Source organism: Betta splendens, chromosome 8 (assembly GCF_900634795.4).
Source record: "Betta splendens chromosome 8, fBetSpl5.4, whole genome shotgun sequence".
NCBI lineage: Eukaryota > Metazoa > Chordata > Actinopteri > Anabantiformes > Osphronemidae > Betta > Betta splendens.
Window position 1 is genome coordinate 3517754 of NC_040888.2, and position 25524 is coordinate 3543277.

Sequence of the window (25524 nt, forward strand, 5' to 3'; positions counted from 1 at the left end):
TGCTGTGGCTGGGGTAAAAGGCTTCTGTCAGCAGCTCTAACAGGCTCTTTGTTTACCATTTAGGTCTCCTGCTGTTTAAAGCCTCATTCAGAGGATGTGGACCATACAGAGAACCTCCCATCTCTCAACTCAGACCCCAAACACACCGTAGGATACGGTTTTGTCAAATTAAAAGCCAGGCTTGGCTTTAAAAATGGCCAAATGAAAAATGCTCAGCAATCAACATAATGTTCGGCGGCACAGCGCCGTGGAGTGACGCGCCTCGTCTCAGCCCCCGATGAATTCAAAACAACAACCTTGCACCTTTCTGCCATCTTTCCATCAACTATCTCATTACTGAATTGATTCCCCGTGTCCTTGAGGCGCGGGAGATGCCACTCTATTATTCGAGGCGGGCGCTCCGTTGAGTACACGCACAGCTATTATATATCGACTTCCTCCCCGACGGTTTCTGCCTTTAAAGTCTCTAAAGTGCGCCGGCAGCTGGATGGTGGATGGTGGATGTGGGCGGGAGCAAATCACAAGGAGTTTACAGTGACGAGCGTTTGCTTTAAAAGAGAAACCATGTGACAATGCATTGATGAGAACATACTGTGCCGAGCCGGCGGAACGGTGCTGCTGATTTGCTGTGACCCGTGTGTGTGTGTGTGTGTGTGTGTGTGTACATGCGTGCGTCACAGCAGCTACAGTAAACGCTACAACCAGAGGAGCACTGAAATAAATTCAGCTGGTAGCTACAAGGCAACAAGATTACATGTGAATTATGATTAGCCGTGCATCATGAAGCCAGACGGCGCTGTGCTGTGGGCGTTATTAAATGCCTTTTCAAAGACAGAAGTGTGCGAGAAGTCGAGCTGTCATGAATAAACATGTTTCCTTACTTTATGCTGCTAAAACTGTCCAGAGATCAATTTTACGCAGCTTTCATTGTATTATGCTGGGACGCTCTTTGTGCATTTCAGGCTTGTTTTTCCCCCTGCAGATGGCAAATTGATCTATTGATACTGCCCCAGCGGGCTGCCATGGGATGAATTATGGAGCAGCCTCGTCGGGTTAGGAACCGTGCGTGAAGAAAGGATCCCGAGCTGCTGTCGTGACAACCGATAACCTCTGTATTTACATAAACTCTGCCATGTAAATTGTGTGTGTGTGTGTGTGTGTGTGTGTGTGTGTGTGTGTGTGTGTGTGTGTGTGTGTGTGTGTGTGTGTGTTCTGCCTGACTCACTCCAGGCCGCTGATTCATGATGTTTAATGGGCAGCCACAGTAAAACTGTACAACTCGCTGTCCACTGATGAAACTATAAAATGCTGCTGTGAAAGCTCGGCCACTCATGAAACGTAGTACAGTCGATTTTTTACATCAGAGCGGCCATTGTAGATTTTTGTAACAGAACAGGAACACGGATTTAAAGCTTGTGTATTTATAGTGAGCGCAGGACAAAAGGCCGACGACACCGACGAGCTGCTGCCGTGGAGCAGCGTTAGCCGCTAATGCTAACGCTAAGTGATGCTGACGTATGGTGTTGTGCGTGTGCGTGTCCTGCTACCATGCCAACAGAGATAACCCGTCCACCACTTTCCTCACTTAATCAATATCTGCATCCTCGCTAAGCTAATTAGCCTTTTCATCCTGTGGTCGCTGCACAGGCCAGATTGGATTTGTCCAGGATATTAACTCAGACGATGCCTTTATCTTGAAAAGTGGAATCTGTGTAATAATTTATTCCTCGTGTTTTAGTTCTTCTAGTTTAAAATAAATGCTTTATTTTGTTCAAACTTTACTAACAGGCCCGTTCTGCACCCACCGGGTTCCTCTCCCCGCCTCGTGTCTCACCTGCTACCTCATTTACTCTTCAAAGGCAGAGCAGAGCATCTGTCTCTTACGAGGAGCCCGAAGCGCTCTGCGGAGTTGTGTTAAGTAATAACAACCAGTGACGTCAAAGGCTCTCCGTCTGAGCTCCGGAGAGAGGGAGGGCGGGCGGGCGGGTGAAAGAGGAATAAAAGGGAAGGGAAGGAGGGGGGGGCAGAGTGGAAGCAGCAGTGTGTGAGAAATCTCTTCTACTTGTGTGTCAGCTGCTTTTCTTTTGTTTGTGTGTCACTGCTGCCGTTTGACGCCGCTTGTAAACATGAGAAGCTAATGATTTCTGTTTTGTGTTTCTTTGGGAACTTATTGCTTTGCGTGAAGTCATTGGGGGACGCTGTTTATTACGCTGAGCGGTTTCTGTGTGTTTCCTTATGTGGTGCAGATCAATGAGGCCGACCTCTGCTTGTCATATGTTGTCAGGGTGGAATCAGCTGTTTTTACTGCACATCTCGTCAAATGCTGATTATGCAAGCGACAGTTTCTGACCTTCATTTCATTGGGATAATAAATGGAAACAAGGCCTTTTTTACCCATTTCCTCCTGTACGTTCTCAGCACAGACTCTGACTGGAGACTGATTGGGGGATTAGAGACCTCAGGGTGTTCCTTCATAAGCACAAGTGACAGAAGAAGCAGCGAGTGCAGGCAGGATTACAGCCTAAGACAATAAAGCAGGCTTAATATGCATGGCCGTGGCTGCTGACATTGCTGTGTCAGCTGACCGCTGTTTGTTATCGCTGCAAACACAAACTTTACTACAAACCACCATAAAACAGGCAGGAAGCGGAGGGCGTCCGCGGGCTTCTCCTGTAGAAGAAGTCCCGGTGTTCAGCCGGCACGCTCTCCCACCCACTTCCACTTCAGGGGCACTGACGAGGGGCACGTCAGACCGAATGATGTCTCCTCCGCTGCCCCGGCCGCCGTCTGTCCCACGCGTTTGAGCCCCCGCGGCACTTTTCCACGCGTTTACAGCTCGTAACAAGCACATGACTGCACTTCTGCGTCTGAAGGTTCCCTCTGTCATCAGGGCTTTACACATTAACATGCTGAAATTCACCAGCAAAAGCCATTTTCTCACTCTGGTAGGACGACATTTTATTTAGGGTATTGACTGAAAATAGGCTATTCTCATAGCGGAGATGTCGTAATCTGTTCAGATAGAATGCAGAGGAACCAGCGGTGGCTCCACATTGTGAACATAAACCTCTGCGTGTCGGTGCGCTTTAAATTTGGCAACAGCGTGCGTTGAGCCGAGCGATGACGTGCGCAGCCTACATCAGCACCTTGGATACGGGCACACCATTCACCGTGGGGCTCCTGCCCCGTTTTGAGCCAATCAGCGCGCGTGTTTTCTAGACAGCACCCAGCGCCACCCACACTGCTGCCAGCTGTATTGTTCCGCTGTAGGGAATCTCCTCTCGGGCAACGGCCATTTGTCATGACTGCTGCATTCTTCCGTGGCAGCCCACGGAAGGCGAAGGCGCTGCGTGTCATAAAAGCGAAGTGCGCGGTGGTTCAGTGGGACCGTGATCGCGCAGATGGCTCATTTCAGGGTTAAACACGGAGAGGCTTAAAGGGGACTCAGTCATGTGGATAGAGCTCGAGTATATGGATTAGAAGCACAGTGGATCTAATATACTGTGATAATGATGTTTAGAGCCGCCTGGTTCGCCTGTTTATGCTGTTTATAAAATTATACATAACATTTAGTATTTAATTCAAAACGGCTCAGTCTAAATGCTAAATATTTATTTGTTCAACATCCGTCACGTCCCAACATTAATTACTTTTGCCTTTTGCTGTCAGCACAGACCTAGGTTATCTCTGACGCAAACGCTCATCACAGGCGTATCTCCGAGTTCACAAAGTCACGTGTACCGGAGAGACAACGCGCCGCCGCCAATGGGAACGCGGCAGCGGGCGACGTCAGTGGGCGGAGCTCGCGCGCTCCGCCAATCGCCGTCGATCGTATTGTTTTGACCTCTGAAACCGCATCACCGCCCACCTCGTGCCCACGGCGGAAGAAGGCTATAAATACAGGCGACGCTCGATCCGAAGGGGATGAAGTTGCGAACTCCCGAGTAGGAGGGAGCGATTCTGCAAGCCTGCTGAACGAGGAGAAATAAGTCTAAAAACAGCTGACGCCAGTCCTCCGACATCTACATGTACTGGAATACTTTTTTGTATTGTTAAGATATTCTACGTGAAGAAAGTATTTATACTTTTTTCTATTTGCACTAACTAACGGTACTTCAGAACTACTGAGAATTTTTATTTTTACAATAGCAGTAAGTATCAGCTGGATCTTCGCTCCGATTTGACCGATTGTGTTTAATCGTCCTTTGTGTATTTTTGTTTGCTGTCGTACTGAAGCTCTATTCATACTTACTAAGCTGATTTGCTGCGTCAGTCCACGAACTTAGGGAGGGGTGTGTGTGTGTGTGTGCGAGTGTGTGCGCGCTTGCGTGTGCGTGTGCGAGATATATGGTCAATATGTGCATGCGTGCGTGGAAGCTGTCATTTGTTATTTGTTTTTTCTGTCTTCTTCCTCTCGCTCCAAAAAAACAATGACATTATGTCCAGTGACACGTCGCGCGTGGTCGTGAGTTTACGCCGTAGCTTTATATATATTATTTTAATCTTGTATTTTTTGTAACAGCTAAAACCAGTGTGATAGGTTCATCGTTTTAAAGCCTATACGGTAATATAGGACCTGTGGCCATTTGTTAAGCCCGGACTCTCCTAAAGGCAGTTTACGAGGCGATAATTGATATTTTCTACAGGCTATGAATTAGTATTTGAAGTATTTAAAGAGTAATAAGTATTTAAGGAGCCTCGAAGTTTTCAACGCAACAAAAGCCGTGCTTGTTGTGGCAGAAGCTTCTCTCTGAATGTGAGATTAGAGCTTTAACCGTGCTCTGCATGAAATTGCCAAACATAAGGGTGTAGCCATGTTGCCTCAAGGCTTTTAATGAAGGAGTTGAAGGTGTCGACTAATCCGCTGCTGCACCTTTAAACATCACCTGGGTGATTTCTCCACCAGCTTGTGTAGCAGTTATCAGGATACAAACCGTGTTGGTTTCCCAGTGGCTGTGCCCTGTTACGTAACGGGATTGTGTGTCCTAATGCCTGGTTACTACGTGCCACGGTTAACATTCACCTAAAGGACATGAACACAATTCAGTATCAGATTCAGAATAAAAGCTTTATCTCAGAAATGTGAATTTCTGCATTGATTATGTGTAACTTTCTGGACAAAAGCCTACATCTAAGCTTAAAGCAGACGGAACTGAAGCTAGCGATTCAGTCAGAAGGACTACTCCATGATGTCTCCATGTATATTCAGAGTATATATATATTTGCATATGTAAATACTTGTAAAATATTTGATTAATAATACTGTATTTCTTTTCTTTTTTTTTTGCAGGACAAATATCCCCCTGTGGAAGGACGCCACTTCTACAAAACCAGCACTTTTGCTTTTGAACCTGTTTGATCCAACTTCTACTTGCTTTTGCCATCCTGCCTGGCGAGCGTCAGCATTGCCAACCACGGATAAACTAAGTGCACGCAGTGGACTCATCCAAGGTCAGACACGCATCCTCTTCACGCACCCCGTAAAGTCAGCAGATAACTATGCAGCTTGAAATCCAAGTAGCTCTCAACTTCATCATCTCATACCTGTACAATAAGCTGCCGAGGCGGCGGGTCAACATTTTTGGCGAGGAGCTGGAGCGACAGCTGAAGCAGAAATATGAAGGACACTGGTACCCGGACAAGCCATACAAGGGCTCAGGATTCAGATGCATCCATGTGGGGGAGAAGGTGGACCCCGTGGTGGAGAAGGCAGCCAAAGAGAGCGGGCTGGACATCGACGATGTCCGCAACAACCTGCCCCAGGACCTCAGCGTGTGGATTGACCCATTCGAGGTGTCCTATCAGATCGGGGAGAAGGGCCCTGTCAAAGTCCTATATGTTGACGACAGCAACGAGACTGCCGCTAGCAGCGGCGGTCTGGACCTGGACAAGGAGATAAAGAACAGCTTCAACCCCGACGCGCAGGTCTTCATGCCCATCAATGAGCCCGCGAGCGGCGCCTCCCCGGGCTCCAGCTCGCCCTCGCCGCCGTTCGGCCACTCGGCGGCCGTCAGCCCCACCTTCATGCCGCGCTCGGCGCAGCCCCTGACCTTCACCACCGCCACCTTCGCCGCCACCAAGTTCGGCTCCACCAAGATGAAGAGCAGCGGGCGCAGCAACAACGGCAGCTGTAGCGCCACCAGCAAGGCGGCGCGCACCTCTCCCACCAACCTGGGCCTGAATGTGAACAGTCTCCTGAAACAGAAAGCCATCTCCACCTCCATGCACTCCCTGTACGGGCTGGGCCTCGGGGCGCAGCAGCAGCACCAGAAGCCCTCGGCCCTGTCCCCCAACGCCAAGGAGTTCGTGTTCCCCAGCCTGCAGGGCCAGGGCAGCCAGAGTGCTCTCTTTCCCGGGGACAGCTCGCTCAGCCTCAGCCCGCTGCAGTACAGCAATGCCTTCGACGTGTTTGCGGCCTACGGTGGCCTTAACGACAAGTCCCTCATGGATGGCTTGAATTTCAGCTTGAACAACATGCAGTATTCTAACCAGCAATTCCAGCCAGTTATGGCCAACTAGTACGTGTAAAGGGTACTACTTAAGCTACTACTTCCCACAGAAGCGACCAGAGATAATGTGACAGGTGGGAAACAAACAAATGCACATTTAGAAAAACAGAAAAAGTGTAAACAAGAACCGAATGTCAAGAATAAAAGGAAAACGTGACTTGTCAACTGTAAGATCTATGTTACGAGTCTAAGAGCATGAGCCCGAGGGTGAATTACTTTGCCCCCTTGAGTTATACCCTTTTTTTTTTTTTTTTTTTTTTTAAACAATGAAGCTTGTAGTACAAGATGTCCAAGCTTGGTTACCTAAAGTTCAACATGCATCATTGTTATTTCTTTTGCCAACCAAGCACAAAATATTTTTTTTATGTGACTGTTTTAAGATATAAAAAAAAGACAAAAAAAAAACAAACACCACCACAAGTCATGGCCTATTTCAGTATTTAAACATAACTGGAAATCATCAATTTTCCAAGAAATTGGCATAAATAGGTGGGATTTCCTGGTCTTTTTTCTAATTGTATAATTTAATTTAGTACAGAGTTTGTAAAATATCAGAGTATCTATTGTTTCTACGACATGGTATTGCATTTATATCTTTTTACTACTCCAGTGATCTGTGATGGCTGCAGCAACTTTATGTTTTCTTTTTTTATTGAAATTATAAAATGAATCCATCTTTTAAAAAAAACATTGACTATTCTAAAGATTGTGTACAGAATATTCCGTAGTGGTGGGATTTAAGAATATTTGCTTTTTTGAAAAACATAAGAGTTGTATTTTCTGTTAAGAGTTTAAAGATTTTTGCTATATTATGGACAAAATGTAATCGTATATTAATTTTGTACCTACATTGTGCAATACTTGATAAAAACAAACGGTATAACAACGTATTCTGAGTCAGTGTCTTACGTGTTAAGAGGGACTGATAGTTTATTAAGTTTGTATTAAAATGTTTGAAAATAATGACCCTGGTTGAGTTCGTTATTGGGTTTTGTGGTTGAACTGGTTGATTCAGGTCTGAATGGTGACGGCCCAGTTATTGAACATGTCTGGACAAATCCAGACTCTGTCCTAAAGTTGACAGAATCAGGTTTTTCTTGAACACACCCACAAGTAAACAGTCCTGGTCGTTTATTTACACAAGTGAATGTGTTCAGGGGACAGATTGAAGTTTAGGCTTGTTTCATTAACTCTACAATGAAAGCCACAGATTATACGTTACACACTTGGGCTCATTTCCTGTCTCTCTTAACACTTACACTCGCCACAAACCCTCACAACATTTGTTCACATTTTGCAGCCTGTGTAAACAGTTGCCCTCGCGACAAGTGTCATTACACATATGGATGCTGGAAGTGTGACTGTGTCAAGCCTGATAACCTCCTGCGCTAAAGCCTGGCCTCATATGGTAATAAGCTGACAGGCTGCTAAACCATTTAACACATATCCCAGACGTAACATTCGCAGAACTGACCAAAGGCTCATGTTACAAATGGAGGCTTTTAAATAAAAGCACCTCTTTAAAAATACCCGTGTTGTTACCTAATCTGCACCATTAGTCCATCTGGCTGTGGGCGACAGGTCAGGCATACGTCTGAGGTAAGGCAACAGCTTAGCATCTGCTGGGTGCTTTATGGAGCTGAAGACTCGGTTCCTCCGCAGAGGGAAGACCACAATAAACCCCCGGCACAGACGCCTGTCAACCCGGATCATAAAAGGCATAGCTACTGTATGAAAACACATTGGACCGTGTTCAGCTCACTGCCAAGCTGGTCACTTACATTTCACCCAGTGTCCTTCGGGATGTGGCCTGTCAATGAGTAACCAGCGGTACCTGTGTATGTAGGCTAGTAGGATCCAAGTGGAGCATCTCAATAGAACAGGCAGCGCACAATCATGGAATATGGAAACAGCCATTGGGATGATGTAATGTACAGCTCAGCGTCTGCTACAATCAATATATAATTTCAGTAAATGCAGGCTATATATATGAATTCAGAGGAAACATTTTTTTTCTGACCAGCGTCTGTGTTTCTGATATTGAAGCAGAGACCTCAGTGCTGTTACTGCGTCTGCCTGTGACGAGAGGTCACTGAGCTGTATCAGCCAGCGCTGGCTGCCTGAAACCCTGAGCCCGTTGGCATATCATGGTTCCTCTGGGGCTGGCTCGTCATCGCCTGTCCGTCTGTGTGTCCCCTGATACACTCTGGGCTCGGTGGGCTGTGCAAAGTTCAGCATGTGTGTGGGGTTTATCTCAACTGCTGATACGCTGAGCGTTGCAGCATCTGGTGAAAGTGTGCTTGTTTATCTTGGTTGTTTGAGTACATGCATGACTGACATGCATTGTGGGTATTCTGAAAATAACTATGATGGACTAATCTAACTACGCTGGTGTAGAGGAGACACCGAGAACCAGTAACATACATGAAGCTGTTACCAGTAATGATCTGCAGGTTATAAAAACAATCCCTATAGTTACTCATCGTCCGATATGATAAACTGCAATTGACAGGTGGATCTGTAGAGCAAAGAGAGTTCGATGGGAATAAGTGGGTTTAAATAAGCTTGGCTGAGTGTTGCTGGAAGACGAGCAGAGTGAAACGCCGCCAGCCCTACTACTGATGCTGACCCAGTGCCAGGCACAGCCCCCAGCTCTTCAGCCCCCCACTCCCCCTGCTCCTGTCATAAAAACAGGTGGAGCTCAGCTCAGCTTGTGGTCCCAGGCAGCCCACAGACCTTATGGTAATGTCACCCTCCACAGCAAAAAAAACACTTAATGGCTTTTCAGTCGCTTGGTTTAGTCCAGCCCATCACCCCGTCTATTTCTGGAAGCATGCTGGAGCTGATTGAGCAATGATAAGCTTGAGGGAATTGTGCTTTCCTCTGAACATTACTTCACCACACCGTGTCTGTATCCGACGGAGCAAGGCGAAAGGGGAAGAATCTACCCCCTCACTGTCTCTAAATTGGGTTTTAAAGATGTGCACAACGAATACGAGCAACCAGACACCTTCAATCTCGCCTCTAGCGCCCAGTAGTTCGTTAGGTACCAGTTGTGGATGCAGGCATCGGGGGTATGGACGCATTTGCTTTAAACAGTTGCTCTCGCCGCCATTTGAAACACATGAGCTGTAGCTGGTAGACAGACAAACAGCTACCATTCACACCGATGGATTCTGCGAATACAAGCTGCAGCTGTGCTAATTCATACAACTGTACTTTCTCCCACCATATAATATATCTATGTACACACACTTCCTGCATTCCTATGTACACACATACTGGGAGTTGTCTTGTTTGCTTTGTGCCGTGTAGATAGCCCCAGCTGACACTTGTGCACCCACCCCTTTAAACTGCAGCTGTTCTTATCTGCACAAGGAAGGCAGAACCAAACAGGCTGCTGTGGGCCTCTCCTCCCTGTTTGTGACGTGCTTTGGCTTCTAGTGCAGCCTATCGAGACGTTCCCATATCTGTATAGGAAGGGGAGTACAATTAGTCTTACTGTCCATGGAAGTCAATTACTTGTGTGTTGAAAATGGCTGGGGTTTTTTTAGGAAGGGGGGCACTCCTAAGGGAGGATATTTTTAACATTTAAACCATCCCAGAGCCTGTGAATATAACCCTGCCCCCCCACCCTGCTTCTGTAGTTGTGAGAAATTCAGTTGCTTTCTGCAGTGGCCAAGAGACTTGAATTAGACTCAACTTGTCAAGTGGAGATTAATCAGTGCTGTGCAATCTGCAGATCTGCAGCACTGATGGAGTAGGGGAAGGTATTGGGGGGGTGGACATCTGCTATTCATCACTTCCTAGTGAGTCTATTTGTGTGTTTAAGTGGGGACACTGTAGCAACAATAGGATCTTTTTAGTGTCTGAGGTTTGAAGCTCAGAAGCTTCAGAGGCTGAGGCTGGGATGTCAGGGCACGCTAGCATAGACTGGATAGGAAATTACATGCAAGATAAATAGCTTTGTGAGCACCTTGACTTATAATCAACCTTGATTTACTTAAAGCTTTGATTAATATTATCACACATCAAATGACACACAGTGTCCCACTTCACAATGCAAGATGGTTCCTAAATGTTCCTTTTGGACCCAAGTAGAATCATGATATAGGAAACAGGTTGATTAAATCAAGAACAACAAAACCAAAGAACACCAAACTCAACTAACATCTTTCACACACACAGGAAACTAGAACAAGAATCTAGAAGTCATCTTACAAGGTGAAACAGTGGAATGGTAAACACATGGATAAACACAGTGGCATGGCAAACATAGATGAATGCAATGGCAGACGTAGCTAATCACTAGCATGGCAAACACACGGCTAGATGCAACGGCAACCCTGGCTAATCAAATGGCACAATAAACTAAATCGCATGGCAAACATGGACCAACACATGGCAAACGTGACTAATCAAAGGCATGGTAAACACACGGCTAGATGCAATGGCATGGCAATCATGAAGCAACATACTGGCATGGAAAACCTCTCTAATCAAATGGCACAATAAGCATTGATCAATACATGGCACACATGACTAATCAAAGGCATGGTAAACACACGGCCATGGTAAACCTGGATAAACATGGCTGAACACACGGCTAATAAAACAAGCATGACCTGGTTCATGGTGACCTGAGAATCTGGAGAGGAGACAGCACAGGTGAGTGTGATTCAGGTGATCTGACAAAGGGGAGGAAGGGGGAGAAACAGGAAGTGGGAGTGGCTGGAGGAAAGGGGGCGTGGCTAGAGGCTAGATGAGCAGGGGGAACTGCATTATAGAAATAAATGCACTTTTCTATGTGCTTTTGCAGATCTAATGTAGTTTGTCAACAGGTTTCATGTTCTCAAGTTATCAAAGAAAACGTCTTGTCTGATTAAAACGTGAGGATTGGTTCGTGGCACCTCGTAGGCATCAGTTCCACAGGAAGTGAAAACATGCGTGGATAAAGCCGTCTCTGTAGCGTTTACGGGCAGTAGCGGACATGAATGAACACTGTGTCAGTGCCCTCGAATGTGCGAGCGAGCGTGAGGTCAAGTCCAGAAAAACCAACAGTGTGTGTTTTGACTCGCAAAGAAGAGGCCGGTCGCAGACAGCGCCGCTCACTGACAGCGTCACCGGGAGCGCGTGACGGCCTCCTGAGAAGCCGCTGCCCGCTCTCAGGGCCTCGCTTCTGGGCCTCGCTCGTCTAATTGAACGTGTGGACTGCACATCTGGAGCAGCACCGGGCGAATGCAGGCTGAGGAATTCCAACCATGCTGCTGAAAAGACGGGCCTGAACACACACGCTCTACTGTACATAAACTGCTCGTGCCTTATCATGATTCTGATTTTCATGTTAAATGCATAAATATTTATTGAATATATTTTGATGTATAACATTATTCCTTCTCAGTTCAAGTCTTCAACCATGATAATTTACTATGAGCAGTGAGAGTGCTCCTTTCTGCAAATGAACCTGTACTTATTTACATATATTTACATGTTTTTCTTTGGACTTATTTTAATTGGTACGTCTTATTATTGCAACTGTAAAATCGTGTGAATCATTAAAACACCCTTCCATACGTTCCCTTTCCTCAACGTCTCCTTTTATGTCTCTTAATTCTGGCAGGATATGGAAATTGGATACTAAAAATGCATCTGTTTTCCAACAAGACCTTAAAACAAATTCACAAAAACATATTTTGAGAAAGAAATTCCTGAATTTTATCCTGCAAAGTTATTTACATTGAGTTTGTCTTTTTCTACATGTTAAGATATTTCATAACATAAGAAAAAAAAACAGCTTGGCTTAAACCTGTTGTTCATGTTCATGTGCATTCAGGTCGTTTTTAATCGAACAAATAAGCAGGATTTAAAATGTGAGCAGTTACTGGTGGTCGGACTGGACCTCGTCTTCATCCTTACTCCAATCTGCAGGTAGGACCTGGTATCAGTGGAGTTGGGGTTTGGCGTCTGTCATTACGGTGGATTGCAGGGCGCTCTGTATTCATGCTTGTTTGTTTTGCACACACACCACAGGTGGAGCAGATGACGTCAGCGCTCCCACACAGAACAAAGATGCTTACGGCTGCTCCTCGTGTGTAGGCCAGTTGTGTGTGTGGGAGGTGTGGATAGGTCCACAGTGGGTGGCATTGCATAAGAACGTCAGCGCTGAATGGAGACTGGAGAATTAAAGGGTTGGGGGTGGATTCAGCTCAGGGGTGTCTGCGCTGAGTCAACTGTGTGGACCGCAATTAAAAAAATGTAAACACAAGGCTGCACCAGAGACAACAACACGGAGATAAAGAGCGCGAGACGGAGAGACGAGAAGTCACCGCTGGCATTGAAATGAAATCATCTCCATGTAGGATTGTATAAGACTCCTGTTTCTCTTTTTGTACATCGACACCTACTTGTTGAAAATAATTACCACCGATTCCTCTACTTTTCCTCTTTCCATTGCACACAATGCAACACAGTGATGCTAAAGGAGCAGCATCTCTGGTCCCTTTCTCCCCCATGACTTCTGGTCGTGGTGAACCAAGCACCAGCAGCTTGTTGTGAAGGCTAGACAAACGGCTGTTTCATCTTGAGGATAAAGGGAAAACAAGCGCACGTATGCGGTGGTTTACACTAAGCGTTGGGTTTGGTTCAAGAGACTCGAACCCAATTGCGCTGCCGGGCTGCACGCTCCTCCACAAAGCCTGGGGAATGTTCATTTGGCAGGTCCAGCCCTGCAGACAACCTCCTCTCCGCGTGATGCTATGGAATTTACAGTAGCCACATCTCAGCGCTGATTTATGCCCCGTCCCCGGCTCACGCGGCGCCGTCCCTCGGGCAGATAGCGGTCCACAGTGGGCCTATGAAACCTCAGTCCCACTGTGTGATGTAGTGCCTGCTGTGCTGTCAGCCGGCGCCAAGGTTCGCTGGCAGCGCGAGCTCGCTGACGGCCGGCGGCGGCGGAATCAGGAGGAAGTGGAAGCGGGGAAGCTGCAGAGGGGTTCTGCCAGGTCACCGGAATGTGAGCTGTAGGTCTCACTTAAAGGAACACAGGCGTGGTTAAACAACCCGTTTAGCCCATTAGTCGGTGGTGTCCTTTAGTCTGAATATGAGGTCACCGCACAGAAACAAGCATCACAGCTGCAACGGTGCTTGTTCCGTAGTTCAGTCCGAAGCAGAAAGGCCTTGTTTTCACTTCTGAAGCCTTTAGTGGAAGGAACCTCCAGCAATACCAGGTTCCAGGTGAGCGGCCATCTGCCTCCGCTGGTTCTCAGGTTCCAATGATGCATTTTTATTCTGCAGTCATAATAATAGTGAGGCTTTGACAGATCGCTCTGCAGAAGGTACCTGCAGGCGTCTGTGTGAGATGCACATAGATGAGCTGATATTAAACTGCCTCAAGCCACCGCATCGTATATTTTAAGTCAATGGTCAGTGTAGAGACACTGACTTGCACTGGGGGTCCACAGGAGACAGATGTTTGAGCCCAGTTTGAAACATCTGTTTTTTTTAACAGCAATCATTCCAAATATTTAAAGGCTGGAGTTTTAATTCCACTGCAGGTTTTCCTGTCTTGAATTTTTTTAAATATATCTTTCACATCTGTGCTTCATGACGCAGCCTCAGCTGATGCCGTCTGCGTGTGCGTCTGTCAGCGTGTTCGCATTCTCATGTGTGTGCTTGGCACACACCTCGGCTCACATATGTGCATGAGCGTGTGCATTTCATTAGAGATCAGTTTGATTTAAAGCCCTTCTTGGCCACACTCCACTGCTGCTGCCGACGTCAGCAGCCCAGATAGCTATGAGGGGGGGGGGGAAGATGGAAAGTTCCAGGCAGGAACGAAAGAATAGACTGGTGACATGATGGAGAGGTTAGCGGGGACGTAGATGGATGGAGAAATGAGGGAACGGAGCGAGGAGTGATGGGCCGAGCAGCAGGAAGCCAGCGAGCGTGAGCAGCCTCGCCAGAAAAACAGCTATGATCGCTTACCAAATATAGACAGAAGGCAGAGAGGAAAATACTCTGAGCAGCCACAATTTAAAGTGAATTAAAGCAAAGTTTTTCAGAAAGACAAACCTTTCAAATTATAATCAAACTCTATTAAGGGGCTCAGGGTCGGCGTCCATCCATCTTTATTAGTAGGAATTTCACATAATTGACCTCTGTCCAACACACGCAGCGGTTCTGAGATGAATCAGCGCTAATCAGGTACGCGTGAGCCGGCGCTGACGGCTCCGTGACGTCTTGTGGCGCGGCGAGAAGGCGGCGACGAGCCGGCGGTCGGAGCGGAGGAGGCCGGAGCGTGAGCGAGTGGCGGTTTCACGGCAGCGGCGCCGGCCGTCGTCTCGTCACCTCGGCCTTTGACGCCGTCGCGGAGGAGAATCCACCGCCGTCCATCGGCCATGAGCTGCTGCCTTCCGCCGCCCGCCCTGCAATTCAGACTCCATATTCGTATTCACGGTGGCTCGACAGCCACACACAATAGACGCGGTAATAGTCGGGTACATTATGACACACACACACTCACAAAATAGAAACGTGTACTGTACAAAGTAACGCTGGGACCACAGGCTTTCAGTGAACCACAATGTAAAGATGATCATTTAGAAAGAGCCGTCCCCTCCACAGGAAGCTGCAGACACTGATTATATGCTATTTGTGTGTGTGTGTATGTGTGCGTGCGTGTGTGTGTGTGTGTGTGTGTGTGTGTGTGTGTGTGTGTGTGTGTGTGTGTGTGTGTGTGTGAGGCACAGCGAGTCCAGCGAAGGATTTACAGATGGAATTTATAAGATTAGCAAATCAAAACATTTTGATCTCATTATCCGTTTCCACTCACGGACTGATGATCAGCGCTTCCCCATGAATTCAAAAGCTCTGATGAGACGACGCTGGGCCCGGGTTTGTTCTCTGTCCCTCGGGTGCTGGCGCCACTGAATGACGTTGATTGCTGAATCGACTGGACCGTCGAAGCTGCGGCCACTTGTCATGAAGCTGCGGCGCAGGTCGGAGGAGCCACAGGCTTCACGTTCAGAACGGCCTCCGTCCACTGACGCTTGAGTAGTGAGTCCCCAGTCAAGTGTGAGTGTGTGTGACGCTTCCTGATGAAATGTTTTTGCTCTAATGAGGTTTCAGAGCCTCAGGCCCTCGTTCACAAAGGAATATTGATCCGGGTCAATATAGAGTCACAGCGTTTGACTTGGGAATATAAATCTTGTGTATGGATGTTGTTGTGGCTAAAGAGCTGGACCAGCGGCCGCGGGCCCCGGGAATGATCAGATTTAGATTAGATTTAAAGACACCTCTTAAACTGTTGAGGTATAGTTTTATATAAAGGATTGCTTCTATTTCAATTGGGTTTCATATACTTTCAGGTTTGTATCGTTGGAAATGTTTAACTAAAGCTGAAAAGCTGAAGGACCGGCATCATTAAAACATCAACATTCAACTTTACGTCACTAACATATTTTTAGTGTGAATAAAAACATTAATGTGAGTATGAACCCGTGACTGAATGAAGGCAGCAGCATCTGTACGTTGGTTCTCAGAGTCACTGTGTCTGAGTGTGAGAAGCCGGTTCGAAGCCACAGCTGGGTTTGTCCGTGTGGTGGACATCGGTTCCCAGCTCGTACTTTCTTCTTCTCCCTCACCCTTCACCTCCTTCCCACTAACAGTATGTTTGTCCATAGAGGAGGACTGAAATAGATGCACCGGCCAAACTATAGTGAGAGGACATCTGATGCAGCGAACCAAGAATAAGGGCGTGAGTCAACGCGGGTCCTAATGCAAAAAGACAGGATGAAGCTGCAGTTTGAGCGTGGTTCTGCTCAGTATTCACCACCTCACAGTCTGATACTGTTCATTTTAAAAATCTATCATTTGGTAATCACTTGCAGCAGATACTTTGCTCTTTCATCGTATTTTGGGAATCGGACAAGGAAGGAGGAAGCGTCTCCTTGTGTTGTCACTCGAGCTCGTCCTGGAAGCTGCAGATGAGCTCCCCGCTGATCTCTGGGAAATCAACCTCTGCGCCTGGAACACATTTCACCAGGCATTGCGCAACATTCCCGCAAAAAGCAGGTCAAGCTCAGCGCACACACACACACACACACACGCTCACACACACACACACACACACACACACACACACACACACACACACACACACACACACACACACACACACACACACACACACACACACCCCTGTTGGCTTCTCCATTCCCGACCACTGATGGGTCAGCAGCGCTTCGCTCCATTAAAAATAGCAGCACACAAATCAGCAGCCACCTCACTGTCAGAGAGGGTGAAGCGCTGGTTCAAGGTAGAGAGGGTTTGGTGCAGGAACTCACATAAAGACACTGACCGTGCCTTTGTCTCCATCCTTCCCTGGGTCCTCTCCCCCTCTGTCTCCACTCGAGGCCGGGGAGAAATGTGAGTGATTGTTGGAGGGAAAATGTACGCGACTCCCTTCCCTTAAATCAAAGTTGTTTTTCAGACCAGGACCAATTCTGAGCAAACCTGCTGAAGCTTAAAGGAAATTAATGTAATGCTGGGCATAAATTAAACCAGTGGCTTTGTTGGTTCCATCAAGTTGCTCACCTTGTCGCCTGTTTCCTGACTTTTCTAAAACACTCCACTACCATGTGTTTAAAATGACCGTATTTGAATCATTTTCTCCGTGCATGTTTTTAATGATCTGTGCTAAATATTGGGCCGAATCCATCAAATTCTGAACCATGTACATGTTATCATTTTGAACTCCAATAACCGTCGGTCTCGTAGCTCGTGACCCGGTCACAGCATCGATCCGTCCATCGATCAGATCAATCAGAGGTTGACACGTGCTCAGTGGCCGTTCTCCACTCTCTGTATCTGTTTCTTCCTGCTATGACTCGCTGCACCAGGCGTGAGTGATTCCACTGACTCACCAGCGCCGCGCCGGCCCAACGTCCTGCTTCTCGCTCCAAGAGGTGCGATGGAGTTACATGAAGCGCGTTCCTCTCAGACCCTGCGCCGCTTCTCGTTGTAGAGTCAAACTATGTGTATAAATACGCCGGCGCGTTGTTTTTCACACATCTGTGTTTCCCCTGAAAGTGCTGTTTGACAGAAGCGGCTTTAAATTAATAATTTGCTCCCCGGAGAGCAGCAAACTGAGTCACGCTTCCAATTACAACTGGTGGAAAGTCAACACAGGAGCAGATAAAGGCAGGAAGCGCTTCCCTGGGGTGAACACGCACGCAGAGAGACCCACTTCTGCCACCCAGAAACAGGGTCACCTGTGTTTTTACCCACCGAGTCCCAGTAATTAAAACTGTTTTGTTAAACCCAAGTTTTCCTTCTATTGGTTTCTTTCTGTTTCAAATTGTTTAGAACCAAAGTCAGATTTATCTTCAGTCCTATATTGAACACAGGCTGTCCTGCTGCTTTTAGCATCAGACACACACACACACACACAGACACACACACACACACACACACACGGCATTTAAGGCGTGCATTAATCATCTCTATTGTGCAGAGGAGGTCACTGAGTCGGAGGTGACCCAAGGTTATCGGTGGTCCCGTGCCTCGATGGCCAACGCATCACCTCGTCCCACCGTAAATTCACATCACTGTTTGCCCTCTAACACGTCCGTCCTCTTTCATTCATGCTGAAATGGAGGACGCGTGCATGGATGCGACTCACGCTGTAACGACAAATTCAAACCCCGATCTCCTTTGTTTGCTTGTATTGGGGATGAATTAGACGTAGAGTTGACGCAGTTGAAATGAATGGCCCTCGCAGCTAATTAATCTGATAGTGGAGTTGTCATAGCATAAAATCCCAATTTATTAAATAATCTTTAAACGCACTAGTTGAGAAATATAAAAACATATAACATAAAATAAAACTGGAACCTAGTTCTTCGTCCTAATTCTTATAGTTTTTACATGTTTCCCTGTTTGAGCAGACACTTAACTCTCCATCCAGACGAGTCAGACTCAGTCAACCCACAAACTGGAGCTGCCCATATGAAGCCAGCCTCCGCCCCCCCCCCACACCCACCCCATCCTCGCAGTTATAATCAGAGTTGCAGAGCTAAGCAGAGTGAAAGCACAGGAAAGACAGCGGGGGCCGTGCTCGTCCCCCATTCAGCCCAGTCAGAGGGCCGGTCCGGGCCCCGAAAGCTCAGATTACAGGCCACATAATGAGAGGCCTGGCTCAGCAGGCTCTGCCTCTCGTTCGCTCTCTATCTCACACACAAACACAGACAGATCCACTGTGACATTATTGCTGAAGTCCTGTTGTGTTCTTCTCTCTGGTTGCTACGCCAACAATAGGCCGCACAGCTGCTCCACATACTACTGTATGACCAGGAGACAGACACACACCTGCGAGTGTGTGTTTAGAGGACGGCGTCCGGCAGCGGAGGTCGCGTCCACAGCTGGTGGAGCTATGGTGGGTCGTAGGAGCTCCGCTGATCTAACGGGGAGCGATGGCACAACATGAACGGCTCCTGTTCAGATTATGAACTGTAATAATTCATATCAGATACCAACACTTTGTATTTGAACATGGACTCTGCTCAGGACGTCTCCCTTGATCGCCCGTCTCTCCTCACAGAGAGCGGTCCACCCACCGGGGGTCCTCCTGTCGATGTGTGCGTTAGGGTACGTGCCTGTGTGCGCTCACGGCCATGAGCTCATGCTTGTAAGGCGGCGTTCAGCGTGCGGCCGCCCGTGGCGTTCACCTCCGGGTGCTCAAATCCTACGGAGACTGTGAGCGTTTGTGTGTTTGTGCCAGTGCTTTGAAAGGAAGGAGTGAGGTCAAAGACTTTGGCTACAAAGCCCAAGGTCTACTGGAGTACAACCGGCCTTTGTCGAGGCCATGTGTGGAGTGCTCTGTGCTGCATTACAATGGCCGTGACAGAGAGACATGGAAGAGCGAGAGAGAGAGAGAGAGAGAGAGAGAGAGAGAGAGAGAGAGAGAGAGACGCTCTAACAACTTGCCCTGACTAGAAAACAGTCCCGACTCATTCCCAATCTGCTGGACAACATGTATAGGTTCTGTGCTGCGCTCAACAACTGTTACATAAGGGATGTGGTGTTAAGGCAGTGTAACGGTGGGGGTCAGAGCCCCCCCCCCCCCCCCCCCCCCCCCTCCCAGTGACCCACAGACTGACTCACAAACCAGTAATACAACCACACCTGTCACGACGGCCCTACGCACAGAGTCCTAGAATATTCCTACTATAATTAGGTGCAAGAATTACTGAAGCTTAACCATAAAAGCAGAACATGCTGTGTAGCTGTATGTTGAGCATATGCAGTAAATCGAGTGGCTGCTTTGTGTCTCAACAAAGCGGCTGCTACATTTCCAGCTCATGTACCATCCCAAGGCAATATCCTGAGCAGACGAGGCTTCCAGGGGGAAAAACATAGCCTGTGTGTGTGTGTGTGTGTGTGTGTGTGTGTGTGTGTGTGTGTGTGTGTGTGTGCGTGCGTGCGTGCGTGCGTGCGTGCGTGTGTGTGTGTGTGTGTGCCATCTGCTGCTGCGCGTCGCCTGTACACAAACACAAATCATACAAACGCTCACCTCGAAGTAAGGAACACACGGAGAAATATACGGTGAAAGCCAAGTTGTGAAATCTTTGCATATCAGAGGCAACTGGAGGTGGAGGTGGAAGCGAACGGCTGCTCAGGAGCATGTTTCAGGCTCTGAAGAGACATTAGATAGATATTAGAAATGATGAACGCCACCCAGGAGAGCACGGACAAATGCCTTCAGTAAAATTATAAATATATATATATATATATATATATATATATATATATATATATATATATATATATATTATTTCTACATCTATTTCTACATAGATGTAGAAATAAAGTAATACAGATGTAAAATGTATATAAAAATATATAAAAAAATACTTAATTATTATACTCATATTTTTGTCAATTTCCTCCCTTATTTCTCCTGAGCTTCACATATTTGGTTGAAAGTCATTTCTCGTCCTCCACAGACAAACGCCTCAGGCGTCACCAAGGACACGGTCATATTACCTGGCAACCGAGCACATCAGAGGTTTCACATACGTGCAGCCCGGTTTTCCAAGCAGCGGAGTGTATTGTGTGATGTGATTTCATATGAAGTAAGGAGTCTGACAGTAAAAGGAATCCGAGTTAGCCACGCTTTAATACACTGCTGATTCTATTACAGGAGGTGCCTTCACGGCAATATAGGCTTTACTCTACAGCACATACGTTACTGAAGCTGATCAGCTGGAGTCAGCGGTTCACATTACACGGAGAGGAAATGAAGACTGAAATACAGGATTATGATTTGATAATGCGACTGTTTTCAAAAGAGCATGAGACAATGAGAACAACATGTACGACAGGGTGAAAAAAGGCTCCGTGATTCATATCAACATCTTCAAGATGTCTTGTTTCGTGGCGAATTAATCCAAAACTTTCGCTCGTCTTCAGCTGGAGGTCCAGTTGTCATAGTAACAGATAAGGGGTACTAAGGCAAACGTGTGATGTGATCTCCCTCTCGCTTCCTGCCATCCGTTCCCATCCCATTAATGGTCATTTGACAGTTGACATTAAGGACAAACATTCCAACCCGTCAGCCGCCGTCTGTCAGTGAAGCACGCTCACCAACCTGTCTGATCCTTGAGAACCCACTCGTCATATTTCCACATTTGTCCCGTCTCCTCTGCGGTGCAGTGGAGGTCAGAGGTCAGGGGTCAGAGGTCAGGCGCCATGTGATTTGGACGTGTAATGCCCCCTGGCGCGCAGCCTGTAAGCTGCTCAGGGGACGACATGACATCCAGAGATCTGCCTCACAGACGCACACGGGCCGTGATTGGACGTGAGCTGCACGTGAGGAATCAGTTGTATCCAGCTTAGAGGCACTTACCTTGTAAACACACGCACACACACACACACACACACACACACACACACACACACACACACACACACACACTCACGCACACACACACACACTCACGCACGCATGCACACACACACACTCACACACACACACACACACGCTCTCACACACACACACACACACGCTCTCACACACACACGCTCTCACACACACACACACACACACACACACACACACACTCACGCACACACACACACACTCACGCACGCATGCACACACACACACTCACACACACACACACACACACACACACACACACACTCACGCACACACACACACACACTCACACACACACACACACACACACACTCACGCACGCATGCACACACACACACTCACACACACACACACACACACACACACACACACACACACACACTCACGCACACACACACACACACACTCACGCACGCATGCACACACACACACTCACACACACACACACACACACAGGCAGACACACACACACACACACAGGGGCATCATGAGCCTCGCCTACCTGTTGATTGCTCATCATCCTCTCTTTGAAGAACCTGAAGGGACAAATTATTCGCAGCCCCCTCCGCGTTCGCGTCTGCAGCGTTCGCTCTGGGAGAAATGCTTTTTTAGACTCGTACGGTGAAATGGAGCGGAGGGAAAACGGGTTTGTGGCGTCCCTGCCATTCAAACGCAGCGGGAGCCTTTCCAAAACAAATGATAGAAGCTGGGATTAATATTCAGAGGGACCTGTCTGTCATCCTCTACTGTCTGACAGGCACACGCTTACGTAACAGACGCCTCCGCTTTTAAACATCATCCCACGCTCCTCTGTGGACGCTGCGACGTCGAGGCCTCGAGACAAGGCCACGTTTGCGTCGTATTATCAGACTTTACAGTAACATCTCCGTTCGTCTGCACTCAGGCTCCACAGGGCCCTCAGCATCAGCATCAGGGGCCGCGGAGCCCCGACCGCTGAGCAGAAACAGGCCGTGTGTTCTGTAATAACAGTGTAATAACGCTGCTCAAGTACATAACGACGCAAACGTCCATCAAGTCACAAGATTCAAACAGAGGCAGGAATATATCATTATTATATGATTCTATCAAGACTCCGCATCCTCTTAAAATAAAGGCGCAAAAGTATGAAGCAAATAGGCTAAAAGTAAAACAAATGAGTGTTTAGGACTGAAAGCAGAGATAAAATCCTCCCCAACATGATAATTATGTAATAACTATGATCGTGTTGTTGGCACTCACGCTGGGAAATATTAGAATCTGCAACAATAAACAAGAGGACGTGGGAAGCACACTGGGATGTTTGGACGCTGCAGCCAAACCCTTTTAGGAAACTAGCGACGAGCGGCGTATTCATCCATGTGAAGAGGCTTAAAAAAGCGAAGCGGGACGTGTTTACAGCAAACAAGGCCGCTGCGGCGATGAGGCCTGACGTGGGTCATTGTGTGAGACGCTCAGCCTGAATCTGGAAACCCGGACTCTGCCCCCGGTGGCCGCAGGCAGAACCGCAGGTCACGTGACGCTCGGGACACGAAGCACCGCTTAATAACTAGGTTTCAACCAGTCTCACGCTCTTCAACAGCCACTATAATGGTTTAAGTGTTGGACGTGAGATCATCTGTGTGCGACCGCCTTCACTACACGTGTCCAAAGACAACAGAGCGCACCACATCTGCCGGGCCGGTGGTTCTGATCGGTCCCGTTGGCTCACACTGGGACGATTGTCCTCGTCCCAGGGCAGAAAAAAAACTCCCCGAGTCGCTGGCTGTGATGTTAGTTTGGGATTAGAACATTTTGTCCCGCGCCCTCCCCTCTCTGGTGCCTCTCTCTCCCTCTCTCTCTCTCTCTCTCTCTCTCTCTCTCTCTCGTCGGAGCTCGCTCTGCCATCTGATGGGCTCCTTCCCTCCATCATCCACATTTAGCGAGGCTCGAGGTGTAACGGAGGCTGGAGCCGATTTGTGACCGTCGCCGTCCATTCAGCTCCTTATTCTCACCTCTTCTCATTTTCAAAGTGCTTCCAGTGTGTGGCGTCGCACACACCTGGGTCCCTGTGTGTAAAGTGTGTGTCAGCAGTTTCCAGTTTCGGCCGTTCTGCATTGATTCACACATTCGTCTCATTATCGATGTCAGCCCGCTGCACTGGGATCAGTCTGGGGCCATTAAAGCGGATCCGGCAGTGAGATGTGCGAGGTAACTGTGTCCTACATCGGGCTGCGGCTATTTTTAGAAAGCACAAAGATAAGGGGGAAAATGAATCCCCTTGAGTCGACACCAGCGGTTTTATGTTCTGGACAATTTACACCCTCCTTATGCCACGCTGACCTTTCAGCCTCGATCGCTCACTCATCCCGGCCTCCCTCCCTCACCGGCACCCTCTGCTCCTCCGTGTCCTCGCTCCATCGTCCCCTCTCTGTGGCCGTTTCTCATTTCGCTCTCTTACCTCCCTCCGCTGCTCTCATTCGATTCTCCTCAACATTTTATGGTGCATCATTAACACACAGAGCAGCAGCGAGTGTGAACGATGGGCACATCACTGTGTGCGTGTGTGTGTTTACTTTTTTGACCTTTGACTTTTTGTTTGTTTTTTTAATTGCACTTTACTGTGTACGAGTATATTATGATATTATGATATCCATCATGCTTAGACTTGCTAATATTTGAATCAGTGTGAAGCGACCCTCACTCCAGCACACGTCTTATATTGTGCTGCCACCTAGTGGACAACTGGATTTACTGCACAGGAAGTGCATGTAGTTTCCTTACGTTTTCCTTCATTACTCAGACATTTATTTATTCACAATTCATCATGATTATTATTAATTAAAACCATTTATAATATTATTTATTAATAATGATAATAATACAATGGTTTTCATTTTCATAGTATTTATATATTTTCTCATTAGATTTTAGCACATTTGTTTTTTTTTATAAAAGAACTTACAGTCCACCTTTTATTATCAAAGCCATGTAACCAGAGTTTACAGTTGTCGCATGGTTATGTGTCCACTGCCGTAACTGCACATGCGTGACGTTGTATAAAAAAAAACAACAAACGCGTCAATAAACTGTCGACCGCTTCAGAAATGCAAACTAATTCAACTCTCGGAGGAAGCTGGAACAACAAGTCTTTTCATAGATCCTGTGTCAGTGAGGGCTTTGTGCCCCCCATCCTCCCTCCCTCCCCCCGTCTTTGTACCTGTGGCTGTCTGGCTTATTATTATGGGCTGTCTGGCCGGTGGTCTCCGCGTGAACTTGATGGTGAATGAGCAGCTGGCTGTGATGTGTAGGGCAACGAGGGGCCGTGTGGAACTAGTCTGGAGCTCAGCCACTCACTTAACACATGTCAACAGTTCTAATGAAAGTGGCCTTTTCCTTGGTGGCCTCTTTTTCATTAGCGGGGTCAAAGGTCGCCGCCCACAGCTTGCTGGCTGGCTGTCAGGCAGACAGTTGAAGAGCAGAGCTGAGGAATGGGGTGAGAGAAGGGTATAAGAGGGCAGAGGGGGAAGGGGGAAAACATTCAGTGGCTCCTTATGTCTTATTTCCTGTATGTCCTGGTGCTCCTAACTTCCAAATATCCCACAATTCCTGTTTCTGCCTCGTGTGTTTTTAAGTTAGTCTCTATTTCAACATTTGCAACGTCTGCATGAACGCCTACGCGTCCTACAGAATCAGTGTGTGCTGAAGAGCAGAACCCATGGATGCCTTCGGTTCAACTCAGGCGCAGCTTTTTAATCTCCTTTCACTCCCGTCTCCTTTCTCTATTGTGCCCCTGTGACACAGAAATGGCCGACGGAGTGAGGGAGAGCGAGAGAATGAGCCGTCTCCTCCTCTTTCCCTCCACCCCGGCCTCTCGCACATGAAAGAGGGCCGCGCGGGGCCAATGGCGAGGGCCCCAGACCCAGACACAACACGACGCGCAGCTCGGCGGGCGGCCACAGCTGGGCTGGAATGTGACCCGCTTCAAAATCCGAATGCCGGGTCGGCTCCTACGAGTGGAAGGAGGGCGGCGTGAGGAACGTTTGGGGCGGTCTGTGAGCAGGTTGACTGTAGCGGGGGCTCCAACAGCACAAACAAAGA

General features: G+C 47.7%; 1 protein-coding gene and 2 long non-coding RNA genes across 3 annotated transcripts in view; 2 read left to right on the forward strand and 1 right to left on the reverse strand.

Annotated features, from left to right (window-relative positions):
- The window catches only part of LOC129604484 (uncharacterized), a 30103-nt gene extending 18921 nt beyond the window's left edge, over positions 1 to 11182 (reverse strand). Inside the window, exon 1 of the long non-coding RNA XR_008695399.1 lies at positions 11135 to 11182. This is a non-coding gene — a long non-coding RNA (uncharacterized LOC129604484). The remainder of the gene's footprint in view (positions 1 to 11134) is intronic.
- Positions 3916 to 7472, forward strand: tob1a (transducer of ERBB2, 1a). Its single transcript, XM_029158299.3, has 2 exons — positions 3916 to 4151; positions 5291 to 7472. The coding sequence occupies exon 2, from the start codon at positions 5500 to 5502 to the stop codon at positions 6517 to 6519; it is 1020 nt and encodes a 339-aa protein (XP_029014132.1). The 5' UTR covers positions 3916 to 4151; positions 5291 to 5499; the 3' UTR covers positions 6520 to 7472.
- A 7718-nt stretch (positions 11183 to 18900) lies between the features above and the next one.
- Positions 18901 to 25496, forward strand: LOC121202368 (uncharacterized). Its single transcript, XR_005897934.2, has 3 exons — positions 18901 to 18942; positions 19074 to 19154; positions 25228 to 25496. It is a non-coding gene; the product is annotated as an uncharacterized LOC121202368 (long non-coding RNA).
- Positions 25497 to 25524: the final 28 nt, after the last annotated feature.